Source organism: Anabrus simplex, chromosome X (genome assembly GCF_040414725.1).
Source record: "Anabrus simplex isolate iqAnaSimp1 chromosome X, ASM4041472v1, whole genome shotgun sequence".
In the NCBI taxonomy this organism is placed as follows: Eukaryota; Metazoa; Arthropoda; class Insecta; order Orthoptera; family Tettigoniidae; genus Anabrus; species Anabrus simplex.
In genome coordinates this window covers 221,337,146-221,361,801 of record NC_090279.1, presented here as the reverse complement: position 1 = coordinate 221,361,801, position 24,656 = coordinate 221,337,146, and the positions used below count along the sequence as shown (strand labels likewise).

Below are 24,656 nucleotides of genomic sequence, written 5' to 3'. Positions count from 1 at the left end.
GTTGTCAAAGACTGCTCAACATTGCTGAAGATTTGGTAGCATTTCCTTTAACTTGCAGGAAAGTTGTGGTTCTTGGGCTAGCAGTGGGATACATTCGTAAAAAGAAATAATATTATGGTTATCTTCAACATAATTTTTACAATATATTTACAGCATTAACATCATTTGTGGAGGTTATTTTATATTGCATTCACTCACATTAATTGAATAAAAATGATAGCAATGCAATGGAAATTCATATCTTATTACATGAAAACATGAGGAATTCCATAGTAATAATAAAAATGTGCAAAGATCATCATACTCACTGCTCACAGTGGTTACTTATAATACTGCACACTAATAAATATAAAAGCTGTTCCCTTCCTTGCAATCATCTCGTACTCTCGTGGTACTCTATGGAGTCCACTGAAGATAGACACAATGTCCCCCGGTCATGAAGACTGTTATGATTCCTGCCTAGCATACTCAAATTCCACTGGTCACTTCAATCAAAGACTTGGCAATTCTTTGATCGATTAGAATATGTTCTAATTCACTTTCAAGACTTATCAAGTAAAGTTGTGAAGTATTGAAAATTCTTGTAAAGTCTTGAATTTAACAAAAATTTACAGTAATGTACCCAGAGCCAAGGTATGGGAAGTAATGCAACAGAAAGGATTTGGAAAGCAAATGGTACAATATGTGCAAGCAATGTATAAAAATAAGCTGGAACCACACTGTACACCCTCCCCTGTACATCCTTACTACAACTCCTAAATACCCTTATAAACATATGAAGAGATCTGTAACTTCATTACTAGTATTCCCAACTGGGTCGGGAACTTTAACTATAATTGGTTAATTCCACTGGCACGAGGGCTGGGCCTTCATCATCAGTTCATCCTCATCACGATGTGCAGGTCGCCTACATGCGTCAAATCAAAAGACCTGCGTCTAGCGAGCCGAACTTTTCCTCAGACACTCCCTGCACTAAAAGCCATAGCGTTACTACCCCAAAGTAGATTCTACCTTATATAAACACGTAGGTACTTAGTAATCTCCATGAGCTACCTTCACTCCATCAACATAGCTATTAAAACTGAGACGACTTCTCCTTTTGCTGACTTTCCACCCCATTTACCATCGTACTTGGCTGTCAATCTCAAAACATTATCGAGGTCGTTTTGCTGTCGTATTACTCTATACAGTATAACTTCATCTATGATTCCAGTTCTTTATTCGGCCTCTCCTTGGTTCTTTATTGTACCATAACAGCGGAGTTCCCTTCTCTAGTTTATAACTGAAAGGATCCTCCCACAAACCACCACAGCACTCGCATCTCTATGGCGGTCATCCTTCTGCTTTCCCAACCATACACAGATGCTGCTGAAATCCAACAATGGAAAAAAATACTGATGAAAGAAAAATGAACATTTTACAATCAAGAAATAAAATATTTATTTCTCATTTCTCAATTTCCAACAATACACATAACAGCTCTCTATATACAGTAACGTCTTCGTATATATTACTAACAAAAGAAAAAAATCAGTCTCATAAGTCAGATACTTTGTACTTCAAAAGCAACAGTGAAATTATCATTCTTTGCACATTTCATTGAGCAAAGTGAGCATCTACAACTATCGTCTTTTATTATTATCACATGTGCACTCTTCCTTGAAAAAGTCCAGACATCCTGATTACAAGTTATATAAAAAAGCACATCACAGATGAATACAAAAATAATATTCATAATTTTAAATCAGCTGTAATAATATCTGTGAGCATTTAAAATGTACTGTCTGGGCCCTTTGGTCTAGTAGGATCTGCACATCATCCTCCTGTCAGTCCATGGATTTCAAGTTCACCAGAGAGAACTTGAGGTCTGACTAGTGGATTCTCCTCAACCATTCATGAACATTTATTGCTAGTAAACACTATTTGGTGCATTTAATGAACACTGTTATAGGGTTATGAAACTCATTCAAGTTTCACTCCCACAAACACGAACCTTTCCTATTTTCATACTATGGAACATATGAATGACTAACTAGATTGGCGCGTCAGCTTTCTAATAGTGTTATCCATGGTATAGTCTACAAAGTTATCAATAGGTTTAAAGATGAATGGAATACATGACAGCCCAATTGCCGTTGTAATCCATTTACGAGTTGTTTGTGGTAATTTTGTGGTTCGATTAAGAAGATAAAGGGAACCTGCACAAATACGGTTGATGGTAAATCCAGGAATGATGACTGAAGCCAACGACTGCCAGAGAAGTGTGTCCGTTGCAGCATAAAAGACGCCAAATCGACGCGCCTTCTCACTTTCAAATTCTTTCTGAAATCGAAATGTGAATTTGGAATACCGGTAACAGTCCAAACTTAACTTATAAAAACAAAGATAAAATATATTTTGTTGTTACCTGGTTCATTTTAACAGTTTTATGAATAGTATCAGCCACAACATAGGCACTTGCTATGCCATAGCTTAAACGTACCCAAAATACATGTACTAGTGGTCGAAATGCCTCGCCCACTTCGTTTGCATAACCTGAAAATAAATCGGAGCATTGAGGATGAGACGCAACAGCGACAATTAAATTGTGAAATTAGGAATTTAGAAAATATATCTACATCAATACAGATCTTTCGCGACAGAAGGCCGAACAGAAATCCTGGTGACTGTAAAAATAATTGATTTATTTCCCCTTACCTATAAGTCTTACAGGGGTGTCCCTGAACAAATCGGCTTGACTTTCACTCATCTTTAAAATTCTTCAAGATATAACTAATGAAAAATAACTTCAGCTGCACATCAACTACTGTAGTTCTACAAAAATTACTGCAAGAAAGTCAAATCGTATGACCTCAGGAAGGCCGGAACTGCCGCCATCAAATTATATATTATGCTACTTCTTTTGTTCATTAGGTTTTTCCTTTAGGAAACGTAATGTCATCCTCAAAGCTTTTAAGAGTCGGAGAGCAATAGCATTCCTGGTGGACTTACAAGAAATTAACGTATTGCCGATGTATTGTATCTCAGACCATCTCAGATTATGATATATTCTTCTATAAGGAGCAAAGTCAAGGATCATGTAAGAGAAATGAGCAAAGTTACGTTTATCCAGCAAACCGAGTCGGGCCTATGATCTTAGGTGTTAGGTCCCTTTAAACAGACAAGCAGAATCAGCAAACCGAATCAAATAGACTGAATCCTCATGTCTTGCGGTACCGTAAGGTGGGGTTACTTTGCACCGTTTTACTGTCAATTTTAAGGTTTAACAGTATATAACTTAATGTATTAGAGATATTAAGGTAATTTTTTGTACACACATGTATGAAAGCCTGTTAATCCAGTTACTTGATTTACAGAAGTTGTAGACTTACAATTTTCAGTACTGTGGATAATTAAAAAGTGGTGCAATGTATCCTCATAGGGGGAGGATACTTTGCACCGCTTAATGAATAACATGGAAAATGAGGCAGGATATGACAATGGAGCATAGTTAGCACATTTAAATGTTACTTTACACCATAGTAGTATGTCAGCATTATAAAATATTTTTATTACAGTGATTAGACAAATAGAAATTTGGAATTTAAACATTCAAAAAATTGTTTCTGAACACTTTTCAGTTTTTTATCTCACTATTCACCAACACAAAATCGAAACACTACAAACGAAACTTTGCTATGTCCAAATATGTAGCAACTCGGGAACTGAAAAATAACCACGGTTATTAATTGGCTTTGGTGGTTTAATGGCGCCCAAAATGTCCTCCCAACTGTACTCCATACTGTCAACAGTTTTTGGCCACTTCCATGCTCTTGCAGATCGTTCCATTGATGATATTACCACAGCATCTGAAGTAAAAGAAACTATTTTACCAGGAAAGACCTCGTCTTCATACCTGAAAATAACAAACTCGCCTTTCTCTCTCTTGATAGGTTGCCACTTTTCTCCACTTTCCTCCACTTCTTCGGTTTCAGACTATCCAACGTCTGAAGAACTTGATGAGTCTTGAAGCGAAAGTATAATACTTTCTTTTTCTGATTCAGACTCTGTTACACTTAAATGAGATTCCCCTCTCTTTTTATCTGGCATTGTTGCTGTTAATTTTATTGCTTTCTGGGAACTTGGTTTTGAAGGGCCTGCGTCAGCCAAATCTTCTGCACAGATCTCATGAGCAATACTCTTCCCGGCTGGAACATCAACTTTCCTTCTTTTTCTTTGGGTGTTGCCATTTACTATGCTACATCTCTTTTCGGTCAAAAACTCCCTGAAGCTATTTTCGATACTACCGTCTGTTTCACAACCCTTGCCAGGAAGACGCTCTAACAGTTCATTAACATCACAAGGATGAATGCCACATTTCCGGAAGCCAGATTTTAGATTTTCTTCTGCGTGTGGAGATATTGCATCCATCAACTGATTCAATAGCCGGGGAAAGTGTTGCTTTTGCAACACTGCACTATGAATTCCAGCTTCACTCTCTTTGTACTGGCCCAAAATCTTCCTCCATGCAGCTTTCATTGGCCGGAAAAAGGCTACATCCAGCGGCTGTGTTAGGTGGGTACTGTTTGCCGGTAAGCAAACAAACTGAATATCATTTTCTCTGCACAACTGTAAGACAATTGGTGTAATATGGGACGAGAAGTTGTCCCCTATAAGTACTTTCTTCCCTACAAGTTTCTTTAATCTTGGGAGCATAAGACTTTGAAACCAGTCAGTGAAAATTTCTGCAGTAAACCATCCAGATTTGGAATTATTGTATCTGCATCCTGTTGGACCTCCTACACGCCAAGTTGACCACATATTCTGTGATCGGTAAACCACGTATGGGGGAAGGAGTTCACCAGCAGCTGAGCCACAGATCATGACAGACACACTTGCCTTTGAAGCATTACGAATATTTTCCGGGTACTTCACACCTCTCTTAGTTATAACTCTTTTGGAACCTGGGTCGTCTGTGAGGTTACTTTCATCATAATTCCATATGTTTTGCAGAGGTACCCCCTCCAGTGTGCCCCTCATATTACCTACATATTCTTGGAGAGTTTCTTTGTTTATAGATGCCCTAGATCGCTTTATATTTGCAGCAAATCGTACAGTGAGTTCTGGATGTCTCTTTAAAAAGCTTCTCACCCACTCTTTTCCTGGTAGGTTGTTTTTAAATTGTTTGACTTCCCTGCCCATCCTACCGAGATAAGCATTAACAATGCACCGCATTTCGAATTCATCAATAGGAAATCCAAACTCACTCATAGCAACAACACAGTCTGAAAATATGTTCTCTTCTTTTTCGCTGAAAATAGGTGGTTTTCCAGGAATAGAAGAGTGATGTCCTTTTATCTTGTTAATAATAGTTCGCCTAGGTACACAAAAATGTGCTTCTGCGGCCCTGGTCGACATAATTCCATCCCTAACGGCTGTCAGACATTCATTCATCTTCTCCAGAGAATAGTCTGCATAACGCCTGCTCCCAGGTTTTCTGACGTATTTTCTCGGCATAGTTCGCCTGCAACACAACAGAATTGCATATCTGAGTAGTGTGTTTGATCATATGTTAATACCATACATAACATAGTTCATATAATTAAAATACACTTATTTAAAAATGTTGGGGTTACTTTGCTCCACTTTCATGCTGGTGCAAAGTATCCCCAAGTAGCTCAGAATGTTGACATGCATATGCTTTCACTCGAACTGTGCATTTCCAGCTTACTGTTTTAGAATAAACAGTATAATTCTCAGATGGTGGCTTATAAAGGTATTAAGTACAATTGGTCTTACCTGATTAGCACATCAGCAAGTATAGGATACACACAAAAGTTAAAATAAGAAAAAATCACACGTCTTAAAGCTTGAAATTCAATGGAGGCTCACAAGAGAACACAGCATTGTGGGAGGATTCTGTAACTTCAAAAAGTACCACAGTAATGACATCTCTTTGTACAGTTACAAACTAAATCAAACTAGTTCACATTTTACTCGTCAGAGGTCATTCAATGCCATTCGGCAAGTGGTGCAAAGTAACCCCTGTAGGCGCAAAGTAACCCCACCTTACGGTATAGTATAAGGATCCGTGGTCACTTATCTATTAAAGTTGCAATGCTCGTCTAGTTTGAAACAATAGAATCGTTACAAATTAATAGCTCCTTGTGTAGATCAGTGGTAAGAGTGCCCTCTGGATCGGTATCTAAAAGACAACACAATGCTGTTGAGAATAGTGGTGGGGACGGAGCGGAGCGGAGCGGAGCAGTTGTTGTGACGTCATTACCCGGTAGTACCGAGTAAACTACCGAGTGAATGTAATGTGGCGGCACGTTTAAATACGTTATTGGTATGGCAACGTAAATTCAATGCCCTTTTCTCACAACATAACCATTTTGCTGAATACAGCAATGTTGCTTTCTGCTGGAGAAGCCGCCCTGCGCATTTCATCCTTGTGATGCCTCTTGATATAATCCCACAAATTTGATACGCCACCACCCGTCAAGTAAATGCGGCCGCAAAATTTGCATTTTGCTTATTTTTATCACCAGTAATTTCAAAGAAATGCCATGCATCAGACGGTTTTCGTGGCATTTGTGGTACAAATTTCTGTAAAAATTTATGCAATTCCTTAAATTTTCTAAAACATGAATACCATCTCAAAATGGGATTAAATATCAAACTAATGCCACAATTATTATCTACTATGCTTTGTATTATCTACAAACCATAACAAGCGGAGGAAATATAGACGCAAATTAAGAAACACAGACTGAATACAGGCATAATACTCTTACAAGGGGTGGCCACGACGTTCGGATCACGGAGTATCTTCAAACTTTGTACACATTTAGTAGTCCATTAGGACAAGATAATGTGCAAGTAGTAAGGTGTACTACTAAGGCGTTCTCGAGAAAATCTGAAGATAAGTTTTCGCGTCGAATATGTACCGGTGCGTTGCGAACATTGCGTGAAACGGTGGTGGTCGAGTGGTTAGCGTTCAAGCTCCGTAAGCGCTGGCTCGCTGGATCGAGTCCCGCGTGTTGTTTTGTTTTTCAACACTGGTCAAATTCTTTCATATACATTACAATTCAAAGGTAATATACTGAAAAAAAGGTATATTTGCATGAACGTTATTGGATTTCCAATGTTATTTGGCTCTTTACTAATGTTTATCATTACAAAAAATATCTTTCTTTCTTTCTTTCTTTCTTTCTTTCTTTCTTTATCTGTTTACCCTCCAGGGTCGGTTTTTCCCTCGGACTCAGCGAGGAATCCCACCTCTACCGCCTCAAGGGCGGTGTCCTGGAGTGCGAGAGTTTGGGTCGAGTATACAACTGGGTAGGATGACCAGTACCTCGCCCAGGTGACCTCACCTGCTATGCTGAACAGGAGCCTTGTGGAGAGATGGGAAGATTGGAAGGAATAGGCAAGGAAGAGGGAAGGAAGTGGCCGTGGCCTTACATTAGGTAGGGGCCTACATCCCGGCATTTACCCGGAGGAGAAATAAATGGGAATCTACGGAAAACCACTTCGAGGATGGCTGAGGAGGGAATCGAACCCCCATCTACTCAGGTGACCTCCCGAGGCTGAGTGGACCCCGTTCCTGCCCTTGTACCACTTTTCAAATTTCGTGGCAGAGCCGGGAATCAAACCCGGGCATCTGGGGGTGGCAGCCAATCACACGAACCACTCCACGACAGAGGTGGACTACAAAACAAATATATCATTTATAATTATCAACAAGTAAACGGCCCAATGCATAAAGTATTCCTGAAAAGGTATGCCTGTCGCGATTTGTGAAATCCCTCATACCTGACAGTGAAGTCGAGTAAGGTACCCGGAACTGCTTTGCACCTGGACGCTCTGACCTGCAATATATATGAAAGAATATGACCAGTGTTGAAAAACAAAAAGTGAAAAGCGAGACTCGATCCAGTGATCCAGCGATTACGGAGCTTGAACGCTAACCACTCGACCATCGCCACCTCGTGCTCCTGACTGCAACGCACCGGTACACATTCGACGCGAAAATTCTCTTGCTATTTTCTTGAAAACGCTTTAATAGTACGCCTTACTATTTGCACATTATCTTGTCCTAATAGACTACTAAAAGTTTACAAAATTTGAAGATGATCCGTGATCTCAACGTCGTGGTCTGCCCTTGTTAAACACTTGTCGTGCGCTACACTGTGCTCTGGTCCTCCGCGAGTACTTACAGTTGTAAGCGGAGGGGATCGGTGCTGCGCTCTACCGCTACAACCGGATTACTCATCGGTATTACTCGCTCCGTCCCCACCTCTAGTTGAGAACAAAGAGAATGAGTTGGGAACGGTAGTAGCGTAGCAGAGCAGTTGTTTTCGCTCTTCCTCAGGAGACCTCCGGTAGTCCTGCGATTGAATTCACTGGCGGAAAATTCAAATGCTTTAATGTTGGCAATGTAGTAACAGTGATATTGGTGGAATTACAATATAGTTTTCTTTGCTTTCAGTATGCATGTGTTTTCCTACATTTGTCGTTCAAATGCTGCAGTCCTTTCAAGATTACCGCATTATTTGTTTCTCTATGAATAACAAAATTGATCTGTTGAAATTCAATTTGCAATAGGTGCAGGTGGATAGACTAATGTAGGTTGAATATTGCCATATATTATACCGTTGCAAATACATTTACAAAATTATTAATAGAAAAATGTTTAAGTAATAATTATATTCCATTGCATGTGAACATGAATTATATACGATGCTCTTACATGAATTATATTCGTAGCTCATTTATTACTGAAAAGAAAGAACTGATTGGAATTTTTTATAAGCTGTACCGGGCTGAGTAGTTCAGACGGTAGAGCGCCGGCCTTCTGAGCTCAAGTTTGCGGTTTCAATTCCGACTTTGCTCGGTGGTACTTATAGGTACCGGTACTCAAATACGACAGCCTCCCATCGACAGGTTTACCGGCACATTAAAGAACTCCTGTGGAACAAAATGCCGGCACCTCGACGTCGCAAGAAACCACAGAAGTAGTTAATGGGACGTACAGTAATAATAATAATAATAATAATAATAATAATAATAATAATAATAATAATAATAATTCCGTTTACCCTCCAGAGTTGGTTTTACCTTTGGACTCAGCGAAGGATGCCACCTCTACCGCCTTAAGGGCAGTGTTCTGGAGTGCAATACTTTGGGTCGGATATACTTTTTTTTACAATTCATTTTACATCGCACCAACACAGATAGGTCTTATAGCGACAATGGGATAGGAAAGGCCTGGGAGTGGGAAGGAAGCGGTCGTGGCCTTAATTAAGGTACAGCACCAGCATTTGCCTGGTGTGAAAATGGGAAAACCACCTTCAAGGCTGCCAACAGTGGGGCTCGAACCCACTATCCCCTAACCGCACTGTCAACTCACCCGTTGGTAGGCGATATACCTCACCCAGGCGACCTCACTTGCTATGCTGAACTGGGGCCTTGTGGGGGGATGGGACGATGAGAAGGGATAGACAAGGAAGAGGGAATGAAGCGGCCGTGGCCTTACTTTAGGTACCATCCCGACATTTGCCTGGAGGAGAAGTGGGAAACCACTAGAAACCACTTTGAGGATGACTGGGGAGGGAATCGAACCCCCTTCTACTAAGTTGACATCCCGAGGGTGAGTGAACCCCGTTTCAGCTCTCGTACCACTTTTCAAATTTCGTGACAGAGCCAGGAATCGAACCCGGGCCTCCGGGGGTGACAGCTAATCACACTAACCACTACACCACAGAGGAGGACGACAACAACAACAAGGTAAGGTAAGGGTTATTCTGCCCGAAGGCAGGTCCGCATCTCCGCAGAGGTGTTCCTGAGCCGGAGTTTACATGCGGTAGGGTGGCCAGTTCCTTTCCGCTCCTCCATTCCCTTACCCCCCACCAACAGCGCGTGGCAACCCATCCAACTCCTGACCATGCCCAATGTTGCTTAACTTCGGAGATCTCACGGGATCCAGTGTTTCAACATGGCTACGGCCGTTGGCACAACAACAACAATAATAATAATGATAATTGTATAATTATGTCACCACTTCTGTTTAATGTTATACTTGAAAAAGTGGTCAGAGAGTGGAGGAAGAGACTGATGGAATTAGGGGTGAAAAATGGAATATCACTGGGAAGATCTGGAGTCAAAATTGACTGTCTAGCATTCGCAGATGATATGGCAATACTGGCAGAAGACACTGAAACAGCCAAGGTACAAATTGAAACACTTCAAGAGACTGCTGTAAAGACGGGACTTCAGATATCCTTCGAAAAGACGGAACTAATGATTCAGGACAAAAAGGATCCGACACAAAATATTATCACCAAATATGGAACAATTAAAAAGAGTACAGAAGTTTAAATATCTAGGGGAATGGATAACCCCAACAGGACTACCAGGAATAGCATTACAGGAAAGGGCAAGAAAGATGGAAGCAGCATACCAGTTATGTCGAAATGTCTACAATAAAAAATCAGTTTCATTCACTGCAAAAATCAGACATTACAACACTGTCATCAAACCAGAAAGTCTATATGCGATCGAATGTATTCCACTGAACAGGAAGGGCTTACTAGAAAACATTGAAAAGACAGAAAGGAAGATCTTGAGGAAGATACTAGGGCCCAGGAAAGTGGGTCAAGAATTTAGACTGCGACCAAATGAGGAACTATACAAAAGGACCGAAAAATCACAACATCCTTCAAGAAGAGAAGACTCTGCTTCTACGGACACATTAAAAGAATGCCACCAGAGAGAACAGCCAAGCGAATTCTGGAATACATGGAGAACAGGAAGACACAAACTAGCTGGCTTAAAGGGGTCAAGGAGGATATGGAGGAAAATAATATATCACAGCAGGCAGTATACAACAGACAGGAATACAGAAAAATCATCAACAAAATTAAGGGATTCAAAGATCAAAGTAGCAAAAAACGGACCGGCAACAACTGGTCACGAGAACGTAAAGAAGCCCACTCCGAAAGGATGAAGAAGTACTGGGCCGATCGAAAGAGGAAGAACCGTAAATGAATGATGCTTAACGTGGTCCATACTAGACCTATTCGAAAACAAGAAGAAGAATTACTGTATATATATTATTATTATTATTATTATTATTATTATTATTATTATTATTGACACTGTGCATTATCTAAATGCCTCCACAATCCTTTCTGTTCGCAACTCCATACGTCTCATTAAATGATTGAAAACAAGATTCAGTATTAGTTGTTTAGCTAGTCCGTTCTTAAAAGATTTCAAAGAACCTGGAAATTTATCTAACATTTTGCTTGGTAAAATATTCCAGTTCCTAATTCCTTTTCCTATAAATTAATATTTTTCCAAATTTATCCCCTTAAATTCCAACTTTATCTTCATATTGTGACATCTAAAATTTCCACTCAAGCTTATTAATGCCATATGACAACAAACTAGTCCTAGGGCTGAATGCAACAAAGAAGAAGAAGAATCTCAGCACTGACAGCTCTGAACATAGTGCTTAGTCAAGCAGCTCATCTTCCCAGCCTAATAATTGTAACACACTTCCAGAACATATCGTGCTGCTTTCCACTTCTGAAATTGAGTTCACCTGTCGGTCTGAAAACAGTCCGATTTAAAGATAGAATACTGTTCATCACAATTGCAGGCTCACTCCACTAGCTTTGCTGCACCTTACAACAATATGGCAATGTCATCATCATCATCATCATCATCAACGTGCCACTCCAGTTGCCCGGATGTGGTTTGCCAGCCTCCTCCACTCCTTTTTGTCCTTCCACTTTTCCTGTTCCATTACTTCTGCCACATTCCATCCAGCTTCTCTAATATCCTTCCAGATCTGATCCATCCACATTCTTCTCAGTCTTCCAACTGGTCTCTTTTCCTGAACTTCACTTTCCAATTCCCTTCTTGCTACCCGTTCCTTTCCCATTCTTTTTACATGTCTGAACCATCTTAGTCTTGCTTTCTGTATGTTCTGTACTAACGGTTCTATATTTAGCTCTTTTCTCATTTTAATATTTTGAATTCTATCTCTTCTTGTAATTTTAACCGATTTTCTTAAAAACTTCATTTCTACTGCTTGGATCTTACTATCTTGTCTCTTATTGTTTACCAATGTTTCTAGTCCATATATTACAATTGGTATGAAATACTGTTTATATAATGTTAATTTTGTTCGCTTGGGTACTTTGTCATCCCATAAAAGCTCTCTGACTTGATGATAAAATGTTGCACCTGTACTTAGTCTGTTATTAATTTCAGGGTTGATTTCATTACTTCCATTAATAATGTTACCCAGATATGTAAACTGTTCTACATTCTCTAACCGTTCTCGGTCTATGTTCACTTGGCTTCTCTTTTTCTCTTTTCCGCAGTGCATGACTACAGTTTTCCTTTTACTAATTACCATTCCAAACTCCACCCTTGCTTCAATCAGCAGGTATCTTGCCATCTTTCCAAACTGCATTGAACACTCTGTGTAGCCACTGTAAACCCTGGACTCCTGCTGCTTTAATCATGACCATGCTGACTTCATCGATTCCTGGGGATTTACCTTCCGGCATCTTCTTAAGGGCTGCTTCTGTTTCTGCCCATGTAATGGGAGGTAGCTCTGTGCAGGTTTCAACAGCTGGTTCTTTTGTTCTCTGATCTGCTTCTGTCCTGTTCAATTAGGCGATCAAAATGATTCCTCAGAACCTCTGTGATGTCCTCTTCTTTCCTGGCCAGGTTTCCATTAGGATCCTCAATTAGTTTGATGGTTTCAACTGAATTCCTTTTGTTTTTGAACACTCTGAACAATAGTTTCATATTGACTCTGCTGTCTTCCTTCAGTTTTTGAGTAAATTTCTCTCAGCAGTTTATCTTCTTCTCTTCTACTACTCTTTTAACTATCAATTTCTTGTCCCGGTTAACTTGCTCGAGGTCTCTGATCTTCCCCTCGTCCCTTACCTGTTCTGGCTTGGATTTCTCTCTATCTCATTCTTTTTGTGCCATGTTCCTTTCCTTTATTGAGGATCTTACTCTCTCATTCCACCAGGGTGTCTCTTTTTCCCTTACTCTAGCACTTGTCTTCCCGCAATCCTCTATTGCTTCTTTTATCAAGGTGTCTTTAAATCTTGTCCACTCTACCTCACCACTCTCCACTTCTTCTGTAGGCAGTTGTCTCTTATACGGTCCTTTTTCCAATCTGTTGTAGTTCCTACACCTTCATTTTTGGTAATTTCCTGGTTGTTATCTTTGGTACATTAATGTCTTTCAGATCTGCTACTAATAACAGGTGGTCGCTATTGAGGTTCTCACTTGACATTAGTCACTAGTCTACTTCTTTCTTTATCTGTAATGACATAGTCAATGACCGTCTTGCTCTTTCCATCCCAGCTGTAACGGGTAATCTTGTGACTGACTCTTTTGTTGAACCAACTGTTTTTTACTACCAAACAGTTTCTTATGCAGAAGTCTAGGAGATGTACGCCTTCTGAATTCCTTCTCCCATAGCCATGTGGTCCCATCACCTTCTCACAGCCATTCCTGCCTGTCCCGAGCTGTGCGTTGAGGTCCCCGATGATGACTGCCCTCTCTTCACTGATGGTCTCTTCTAGGTCTTCGAGAAACTTGTTCTTTTCATCTTGACTGCAACCCGTCTGAGGGGCAACACTTGCACCAGTGTCAGCTTCTCTTTCCCAAGGTGAACATTTGCTTTTATAATCCTCTCAGTGATGCACTGGATCTCTGTAATACCATCTAACTCTTTAGACAATATCAATCCTACTTCATTTCTCATCTCTCTGTTGTTACCATTCCAGTAGAGGGTATAGTTTTTCCTCAACTCTTTCTTCCCTTTACCTTCCCATTTAGTTTCACTCAGTCCTAGGATTGATATTTTCCTTCTCTCCATGATATCCACTAACTCTTCACATTTCCCAGTCAAACTCAGTACATTGATTGTTCCTGTTCGAGTGTGTTGTCTTCCCTGGGGTTGTTGCACAATCACTAGGCCTGGCCTATCATCAGGCTGTAAGTCATCATACCTGGCGTGGGTCTGCGGGTGCTGTTGTCTACTCCGAGTTCTTTGTTTGCATCCGAGGCTCGTGTAAGTGTTGCAGTTACTCTCCAACTGACTTGCTAGGCCTAACGTTAGAGAAGATTTTCTGTCAGGGTTATCTCCCTTAGCCTTTAGCAGTCCCCTACCACATCTGCAAGGCAGCAGCTTCCAGTTGAATTTATGTGTCATTTCCTACACAATGGCTTCAACAAGCCCCCTAAGGGGTGAACGCCTCTGCCCATAGCCATTGGTTCTCCCTTAGTTTGTCAGGTTTGGTAACAGACGATTTCCTTGTTCCTTTCCAGATGTTTTTCCATTATCATTCACACTGTAAATATCAAGTCTATTGTTGATCTATTCGGTCTAAAGCCATATTGTTCTTCCTCTAACTGGGTTTCTATTATATCCCTCAGTCTTTTGTCTATGACTTTCTCCAATTTTTTAATCTCATGTGATAATAGGGTTATACCTCTATAATTTTTATATTTCTACCTATTTCCTTTTTTGAACAGTGGTGCAATGCTTCCTTGTTGCCAGTCTTCAGGTATCCTTTCCTCCATCCATATGGCATTGAGGGCTCTGTATAGCCACTGTAGTCCAATGCTTCTTGCTGCCTTAATATCAGCCTTGCATTTGTCTTTTCCACTTGCTTTACCTTTGGTCATTGCTTTAACTTTCAAGTTCCAACCATGTTATCGGGTTCTCTTCTTCTTCTTCTTCTTCTTCTTATCCTTCTTCTTCTTCTATTTTCTTATCTCCTTCTTCCTCTGAGCAGTCATCCTCATTATAAAGTTTTTCAAAATACTTCGCCATCACCTTCTGAAGACCCTTTTCGTCATGTACTGTGGATCCATCTTCTCTCTCTAATGCCTTAATTTTTCTTGATTTATTCTTTTCGATTTTATTACTCTGTATAATAGTTTCTGATTTCCTCGACTATCTTGCACAATTTTGTTGGTAAACTCTCCCCTACATTTCTCCTTTTCTTCCTTGATACTCCTCTTTACTTGTAGTTTCTATCTTTTGTATTCTACATGTAACCTTTCTATCTTATTCTCATCCCTCTGATACGTTTCTTGTTTTTCCTTATCCATTTCTTTCTTCACCTTGTTCCATTCTTTTATTTTGTCTCCACCACCGTGTCTCCTTTCCCTTAACCTTAGCTTTTGTTTCCCCTCATACCTTAATTGCTGCTTCCACAAATGTCTGCCTTAAATTGTCCCACTCTTCTTCTCCACTTCGTATTTCTGTGTTAGGTAACTTCCTTTTTATCCAATTTTGGAATGCCGTCCTTTTATCCTCCTCCTCCAATTCCCAAATCCTGATCTTTGGCTTCTTCTTCAATACAATTTTAAGGATTTTTTCTTGTTTTAATTCCACAATTAATAATCTATGATCACCTTCCATACTTTCACTGGGGATTATCTTTGTATTCATAATGTATTTCCCCATTCTCGGTCTTGCAACGTATCATAAGTTAATTAGCCCATTTGAGAAGTTTCAACCCAATAACTGATAAACGTTACTGATCGTGACAATCACAACACTAATACAAACAGCTGTCCTAAGGTCTCGTGCCACTTATTGACACCGTTCAGTGATAGTCTGAGCTGGGATTACGACTGATGCATACATGGAGCTTGTGTGAGCAGCTTGAAAGCCCACCTATACATCGAGGAGCTTTTAGTCGATCACGTTGTGCCTTTTGCACCTGTTATCGGCAAGAACTTTATCGTGAGGCATGACAGTGCTCGTCCACACGTTGCCGTTTGTATACGTGAGAACCTGGTGTGGCCTGCTCGTAGTACGGACCTAAACGCGATGGAGCATGTCTGGTATATGCTTAGGACGCGTGTTAGAATTTGTTCCCCTGACACACTGGCTCAACTTCGGGCTGTGCTCCAGGGCAGAATGGGAGCTCATACCACAAGAGAACATTCGAGACTGCATCCTGAACCTGCCCGATGGAATCATAGCTGTAACAGCAGCTAGAGGTGGTAATATCCATTACTGAGGCATTGGAAATGTGTTGGAAAAATGTGAACAAAACGACTGCATACGAAACTGTGCAGAGCTCCAGGTTTCAACATTTCCAAATTCATGTTGGTAGACTGTTGTGATTGACACAATCAAAAATTATTTCACTGAAATTTCTCAAATGGGCTAATTAATTTATTATCCATTGCCATACTGTTGTAATATCATAATATTTTATTTTTATCATGTTTCAAGTGGACTAACAATAAATTTTTCTGAAATAAGTAGTGTTTCACTTTTTTTTTGTTGGTGAATGTATTTTATGACTTTTAATAAATGAATGATGTAAACTATGAACAACAAAGGTGAAATATTACAGCCTTGAACCAAGAACTCATTCTTTCATCAATTCTAACTGCAGTCAAACTGTTTGAATAGGTACCTTTGATAGCCTGTAATAACCTATCCATAATCCCATACTCTCTCAGTATATGTGATATATTTTCCCTCACTACTGTGTTCTATGCATTTCCTTCATCTATGAAACATAAATAAAATATTACTGTCTATTCCTCTCACAGCATATTTAAATTACTTGACGTATACCAAAAATCTAATACTGACAGACCCTGCAGATTGCACCCTCCCTTCCAAAATGCCAGTGAACACTTTGCATGGTACATTGATCAATGAAATACCTGAATAGTTGTTGCAATCCTTCCTGTTGCCTTGCTTATAGATGGGTGCAATTACTGCTTTCCTCCAATCAGAAGGTACCTTACTATGCTAATCTTGTTACTCTATGAAGCCATTTCATTCCTGCCTTCACACTATCCCTGCAGTGTAGGTTGTTCACCATGCCTTTGTTGTTCTCCTCCCCGTCCGTCCAGTCAGTGGCGCCTGCAGTGAGGTACATGGTGGCCATACAACAATCTTAAGGGCACGACACTTCTACATGTTAGTGGCAGCTGATCTAATAACACTCAAAATGGAAATCTGAGTTTAATCTGACTGAAATCTCAGTCAAAACTCTCAACCATGTTTCATTGCACTGGACCAAGAAATTATTTTCAGAGAGGGACTTTAAAAGAAGAAGAGCAATTTCATTCCAAACTCTTTTAATAAGAATAAAGTAATTTTGAACATGAGAAAAGACCCTTTCTGTGGCATAATATTGTTTTAAAAATCAAGCCGAATATTATTCATGTGTTGAATAATAAATTAAATTGTTAATGAAACTTTTGTATCTTGAACTGCACAAAACAATTTTTTTTTGGTCTTAGTACCTACATAACATAGGAAATAGGTCTTTCTTTCAACTGCTGCAAACTAAGTTACAGTATTTTATTAAAGTGCAGACCAAAATTACAAAACTAAGAAAAATGTATATAGCTGTAAATCATGTCTCTTGTCTGCATGGCCAGCAAACTGGTTTTCAATAGGTTTGGGATTTTAATGGTGTATTATTGACATAAATCACGTCATGCTGAGAAAGTCATCTGGCCATTAAACTGGGCCATGTTGTCATCAAGAGGCCAGTAACACAAGGTTGCTTTGTCAACTGTCGATGTGGTGCAAAACAAAACTACTGCTCCCTCAAGTTGTATACCCGTGAAAACATGTGAACATTACAAAAGTCATCGATTTTTAACCATGGCCACTGTCAATTGCATTCACCCATCTTGTTTTCAGAGCTTCAGTTCACGCTGAAAGTTGGCCTCTTCTCTGGTTTGTCAACAGAGAGCTGCCTCCGTGGATCTGTGGTAGAGTGTCGGCCTCCGGATCCCAAGATAGCGGGTTCAAACCCTGCAGAAATAGCTGTATTTTTGAAGGGCGGAAAGAAGTCCATTCGACACTCCATGTCATACAACGGCGGCATGTAAAAGATCTCTGGTGACACATTTGTTGTTCACCTGACAAAATTCATTCAATCTCAGGGAGAGACGCCCAGGAGAGTTTCGGTTTACTCGGTCTGTCATCTAGTAGGGCTAGAGTAAAACAGAACGTCAAAATTGACGAGCAGACAGCCAGATGACAACAAATGAAAATGTCTGCACACGATAGCTAAGGTCATACGATTATTATTTGTCAACAAAGGATAGATAGAAGCTTACGAACACTATTGCAAGGCTAATCGAGAAGTGTAGCAAGATCCAAGGCAGTAACAGATTGGTATCCGAGAAGAGGACGAACGTCAGATGTGGGGTGATATAATAGGACCATAGTGAATCGGAGTCATCACCACCGTCATCATCATTTTCCAGATGTGGTGTACAAGCGTTCGCCACTTATTCCTGCCTTCAAACTTATTCGTCTGCTGATGTCATTCCATGCCTTCTCTTCACTGACAGCTTGGAATATACCACTTAGTTGAGAAGCTCGTCTCCTTTCTCCCCAAGTCTTCCCCATTCCAAACTTTACAACATTTTTATAATGCTACTCTTTCGTTGGAAATCACCCAGAACAAAACAAGCTGCTTTCCTTTGAATTCTTTTTTTTTTTGACCTATGCATTGTGATGGGGGTAAAATTATGATGAAGACAACACAAAAACATAGTCCCCGTGCCAGCACAAGTAACCCGGGACCCCTGTGAGCTGGACAATGTTAGTAGTGAACATTAGTCAGGGGCTTAACGGGGCTGGTCAGCACAGAACTTCCTGTCGCAGAGTTGTTCTACTCACAGCACTCAAATGTGGAACAACATCTTTAAAGGGCTTGATAGCTGCAGTTGTATTCAACATTAAAAACTTCATATCTAGTCCGTATTGAAAGGAGATAACATAAAATAGAGGGAAATTTGATTGATCCACCTTTTTTCAATAAATAATATGTTGCTAATATAATCACAACATTTTTTATTCAGTACCGGTACCGGTTTCAGTGTCTATGGACACCATCATCAGCTGAAACAGGTTGCGTGAACAAACGTATACAAGTATGTAGTACATATAATAGACCCTTAGTAATAAGTGACATTAATAGGATGAAGTAAAAATACAATGCTTCAAAGAATATAAACAAGTTATGTGCTTGTTGGTCAAAGTATAAAATGAAAGTGAAGATATTAACAAATGTTTAAAGACTTGATCACTTTGGAATGGTTAAAAAGTCTCAAGCGTAGCACTGCTAAACACTAGGTGAAAATAAAACATGGGCATCCAAAAACTGACGTAGGATGCAGTCCTTCCACAGAATATTGATAATAAAGTAACATAAATAAGTTTGATGGTAACTTGTAACTGGGCAATATACATTCATAAAGTAGCAGTTCATTATCTTTGGAATAGATGTTTCCCGTCAAGACAATGACCCACTGAACAGAAAGCCACACTCAGAAGATTATATGGGACTATGCTCAGTATAGAAACAGATACAACGAAGAAAGAGAGAAACTCGCCGCACCTTTTCAATGAAACTAGGCTTTTATCAAGATGTTTCCTTTGAGACATACTATACAAAGAATAAAAGTAATTAAGAGAAGCATGCCTAAAAGTTCTGCATTTCCATAATTTATATTATAATGTAAAGCTTTTTATTCCAGTTTGAGAAAAGTATACAAACCTTTTAGCTCTAAGAATGAATAGGAATATACCTATACTTTTAGAGAAAAATAAATACAAACAAGGTTATGTAACCAGCCAAACTTATTTGAATGCACTTGAATAATTGTGCTGGGCAGAGAAGTTCAGGCAGTAGAGCGCTGGCCATCTGAGCCCAACTTGGCAAATTCGATTCTGGCTCAGTCCAGTGATATTTGAAGGTGCTCAAAACATCACACTCATGTAGGTAGATTTACTGGCACGTAAAGTAAAAGCTACGAAAAAGTTAAAGATGAGACACATGAAATTCTAGGTGTAAGGCTCATTTCTAAAGATAATAGGAAACTTGATATATTTGGAGTGTACAGATTGGGAAAGGGTAGCACTGACGCGGATTCGGAATTATTTAATAGGATAGTCAGCTATGTGGGAAACGACATGGAAAGAAATGTGATTGTAGCGGGAGATCTGAATTTACCAAATGTCAATTGGGAAAGAAATGCGAACGACAGGAAGCATGACCAACAAATGGCAAATAAGTTAATATGGGAAGGACAGCTGATTCAGAAAGTGATGGAACCAACCAGAGGGAAAAATATCCTGGATATGGTGCTGATAAAACCAGATGAGCTCTATAGGGAAACTGAAGTAATAGATGGTATTAGTGACCATGAAGCTGTTTTTGTGGTAGTTAAAAATAAATGTGATAGAAAGGAAGGTCTTAAAAGTAGGACTGTTAGGCAGTACCATATGGCTGATAAAGCAGGCATGAGGCAGTTTCTAAAAAGTAACTATGATCGGTGGAAAACGGTAAATAAAAATGTAAACAGACTCTGGGATGGGTTTAAAGAAATTGTTGAGGAATGCGAAAGCAGGTTTGTACCTTTAAGGGTGGTAAGGAATGGTAAAGACCCACCTTATTATAATAGAGAAATAAAGAGACTAAGAAGGAGGTGCAGACTGGAAAGAAATAGAGTTAGAAATGGCTGTAGAAGTAAGGAGAAATTGAAGGAACTTACTAGAAAATTAAATCTAGCAAAGAAGGCAGCTAAGGATAACATGATGGCAAGCATAATTGGCAGTCATACAAATTTTAGTGAAAAATGGAAGGGTATGTATAGGCAGTGGTTTAGTTGGACCGGAACGGGCCGGAACGCCGTTCCGGAAAACATTTTCCCGCTTTAGAATGATGTAACATTTTTACATTCAGTAAGAAAATCTTATAATCCATACATAGCGCTGAAACGTCATGGGTGTACTCTAGCGGACTAATATTGAACCTTACGGTTTTTATGTTCATAATTATCAGTGATTCAAAGGTACTATACAAAAATAATTGGCCCTCCACTTCTACTTTGGATATCTGCTATGGTGATGAGAGTGTTGGCAACCTTTGTGACTTTTTCCACATGTTAGACAAGAGGAGGTACATTAATGCTTTTAGATAGTATGTTGAGGCCAAGGAAATTCCAGTTGAGCTGATGCCTTTAATCAAGAATGTACAGACTATTCCCATCTTTTAAGCAGAAGCTGAAAGAGCTTTCAGTACCATGAATGAGATTCACACCGAAAAGAGAAATAGGCTGCTGGTTGCAAGATCAAGCGGACTTATTTTCATAAGCAGCGTTTGACCTCCTGTGCATATATTTAACCCACAACCATATGTCAAGTCATGGCTACGAAAGGGGAGACGTTCATCTGATGAAACGACTTGTCGGCAACATGAGGCCGCTGATTTTGACACCCAATACGAGTCCATTTGGAAATTGCTGAATTAATAAGGTGAGTTCCTGTAAATAATTTTTTCCAACTAAATCACTGTATAAAGGTATTTTAAGGCAGAAACAGGTTCCAAGAAGGACATTCCAGGAATAATTAATGAATAGGGGGAGTGTGTATGAGAGGATCTTCAAAAGGCAGAAGTATTCAGTCAGCAGTATGTAAAGATTGTTGGTTACAAGGATAATGTCAAGATAGAGGAGGAGACTAAGGCCAAAGAAGTAATAAAATTTACATATGATAACAATGACATTTACAGTAAGTTACAAAAGATGAAAACAAGAAAAGTGGCTGGAATTGATCAGATTTCTGGGGATATACTAAAGACAATGGGTTGGGATATAGTACCATATCTGAAGTACTTATTTGATTATTGTTTGGTCGGAGGAGCTATACCAGATGAATGGAGAGTTGCTATAGTAGCCGCTGTGTATAAAGGAAAGGGTGATAAACATAAAGCTGAAAATTACAGGCCAGTAAGTTTGACATGCATTGGATGTAAGCTTTGGGAAGGCATTCTTTCTGATTATATTAGACATGTTTGTAAAATTAATAACTGGTTCGATAGAAGGCAATTCGGTTTTAGGAAAGGTTATTCCACTGAAGCTCAACTTGTAGGATTCCAGCAAGATATAGCAGATATCTTGGATTCTGGAGGTCAAATGGACTGTATCGCGATTGACCTGTCTAAAGCATTTGATAGAGTGGATCATGGGAGACTACTGGCAAAAATGAGTGCAATTGGACTAGACAAAAGGGTGACCGAATGGGTTGCTATATTTCTAGAAAATAGATCTCAGAGAATTAGAGTAGGTGAAGCTTTATCTGACCCTGTAATAATTAAGAGGGGAATTCCTCAAGGCAGTATTATCGGACCTTTATGTAAAGGAGAGGGCATATAAGTCTCTGGTAAGACCCCAACTAGAGTATGGTTCCAGTGTATGGGACCCTCACTAGGATTACCTGATTCAAGAACTGGAAAAAATCCAAAGAAAAGCAGCTCGATTTGTTCTGGGTGATTTCCGACAAAAGAGTAGCGTTACAAAAATGTTGCAAAGTTTGGGTTGGGAAGAATTGAGAGAAAGAAGAAGAGCTGCTCGACTAAGTGGTATGTAAAAACTGTATATAGGATAATATCTTTTGTTTATTTCCACCTATTCAATACATTACAAGAAGTTGGCATTTACTTTAAAACATCATTCAGATGAGACATGTTTCGCCTCTCACTGTGAGGCATCTTCAGTCATTATCAAAAACCTTATTATTTTACCAGGCATCTGGTTAAAGATATTCAAAAATGTGTTTGATGATTATAAGAGAGGTAAAATTTACGTTAGTTATAAACATGTTCATGAAGTAACTAAAATTCTAATATATTGATAAAAACATATGTAGTTCTTTGTTGAATAGGACTTGTTTGATTGTACTATAGTAAAAGAAGATGGTCGGAAAGGAACAAGAAGTTGACAGGAGAGGAGCCCAGCACTGAACATTAACTTGTTCATGCTGTGTTGACATATTTACCTTTTGAGTAGCAAAAGACGCAAAGCAGCAACAAACGTCCCTCCAGGGTCACAGTAGAATTGGAGTCTAACAATAGCAAGAAATAGAAACAAAGCTCCCTTCACAAAAATTGATCAGCAATCAACTTCAACGTTCCACATTAGGCTCAATCAAAGGCACCATAAGCAAACTCATAATATGTAACAACTTACCTGGAAGGAACGGAAGAAAAAACATTCAATAATTTGAACAGTGTTACGAAGTGAAATATTTTTAAAACTTTTAACCGTAAACAGACATTTTAATGTAACAAAATGAGATTTTTAACAACTATTCAAACGAATAGACATAGTTTTTAAGCTGACCAACCATGTAATCATCCGTTCTCACACTAACCCCCTACATTGTTTTTAATATCATTTAATTTAATTGGTATTTTTAGTAGTTTTTAAGTGAATCAATGTACCTGCAAATTAACTTGTTTAAAATCTTAGCAATTCACCTAAGCTACAATAACAGCTGAGGATGTTCCTAAATAGGGAACGAAATTTGTACTGTTGACAAATAAATTTGCCAAAAGGCAAAAAAAGTATCAAAATAGTGGAAGTATTTTAAATATTGTAAAACTTAGTGATTAAATTTTGATAGAAAATGAAGTTGATTACTTACATACCACTTAGTAGAGCAGCTCTTCTTCTTTCTCTCAATTCTTCCCAACCCAAACTTTGCAACATTTCTGTAACGCTACTCTTTTGTCGGTAATCACCCAGAACAAATCGAGCTGCTTTTCTTTGGATTTTTTCCAGTTCTTGAATCAGGTAATCCTGGTGAGAGTCCCATACACTGGAACCATACTCTAGTTGGGGTCTTACCAGAGACTTATATGCCCTCTCCTTTACATCCTTACTACAACCCCTAAACACCCTCATAACCATGTGCAGAGATCTGTACCCTTTATTTACAATCCCATTTATGTGATTACCCCAATGAAGATCTTTCCGTATATTAACACCCAGATACCCACAATGATCCCCAAAAGGAACTTTCACCCCATCAACGCAGTAATTAAAACTGAGAGGACTTTTCCTATTTGTGAAACTCACAACCTGACTTTTAACCCCGTTTATCAACATACCATTGCCTGCTGTCCATCTCACAACATTTTCGAGGTCACGTTGCAGTTGCTCACAATCTTGTAACTTATTTATCACTCTATAGGGAATAACATCATCCGCAAAAAGCCTTACCTCCGATTCCACTCCTTTACATATATCATTTATATATATAAGAAAACATAAAGGTCCGATAATACTGCCTTGAGGAATTCCCCTCTTAATTATTACAGGGTCAGATAAAGCTTCACCTACTCTAATTCTCTGAGATCTATTTTCTAGAAATATAGCAACCCATTCGGTCACTCTTTTGTCTAGTCTAATTGCACTCATTTTTGCCAGTAGTCTCCCATGATCCACTCTATCAATGCTTTAGACAGGTCAATCACGATACAGTCCATTTGACCTCCAGAACCAAGATATCTGCTGTATCTTGCTGGAATCCTACAAGTTGAGCTTCAGTGGAATAACCTTTCCTAAAACCGAACTGCCTTCTATCGAACCAGTTATTAATTTCACAAACATGTCTAATATAATCAGAAAGAATGCCTTCCCAAAGCTTACATACAATGTATGTCAAACTTACTGGCCTGTAATTTTCAGCTTTATGTCTATCACCCTTTCTTTTATACACAGGGGCTACTATAGCAACTCTCCATTCATCTGGTATAGCTCCTCCGACCAAACAATAATCAAATAAGTAC

General features: G+C 39.2%; 1 protein-coding gene across 1 annotated transcript; it reads right to left on the bottom strand.

Annotated features, from left to right (window-relative positions):
* Positions 1-1,415: 1,415 nt before the first annotated feature.
* LOC136886027 (mitochondrial fission process protein 1) lies at positions 1,416-3,021 on the bottom strand. The gene is made up of 3 exons (XM_067158740.2): positions 2,698-3,021; positions 2,408-2,535; positions 1,416-2,322 (listed from the first exon to the last, which is right to left on the bottom strand). Exons 1-3 carry the CDS (start codon positions 2,747-2,749, stop codon positions 2,029-2,031), a joined length of 474 nt encoding a protein of 157 aa, XP_067014841.1. The 5' UTR covers positions 2,750-3,021; the 3' UTR covers positions 1,416-2,028.
* Positions 3,022-24,656: the final 21,635 nt, after the last annotated feature.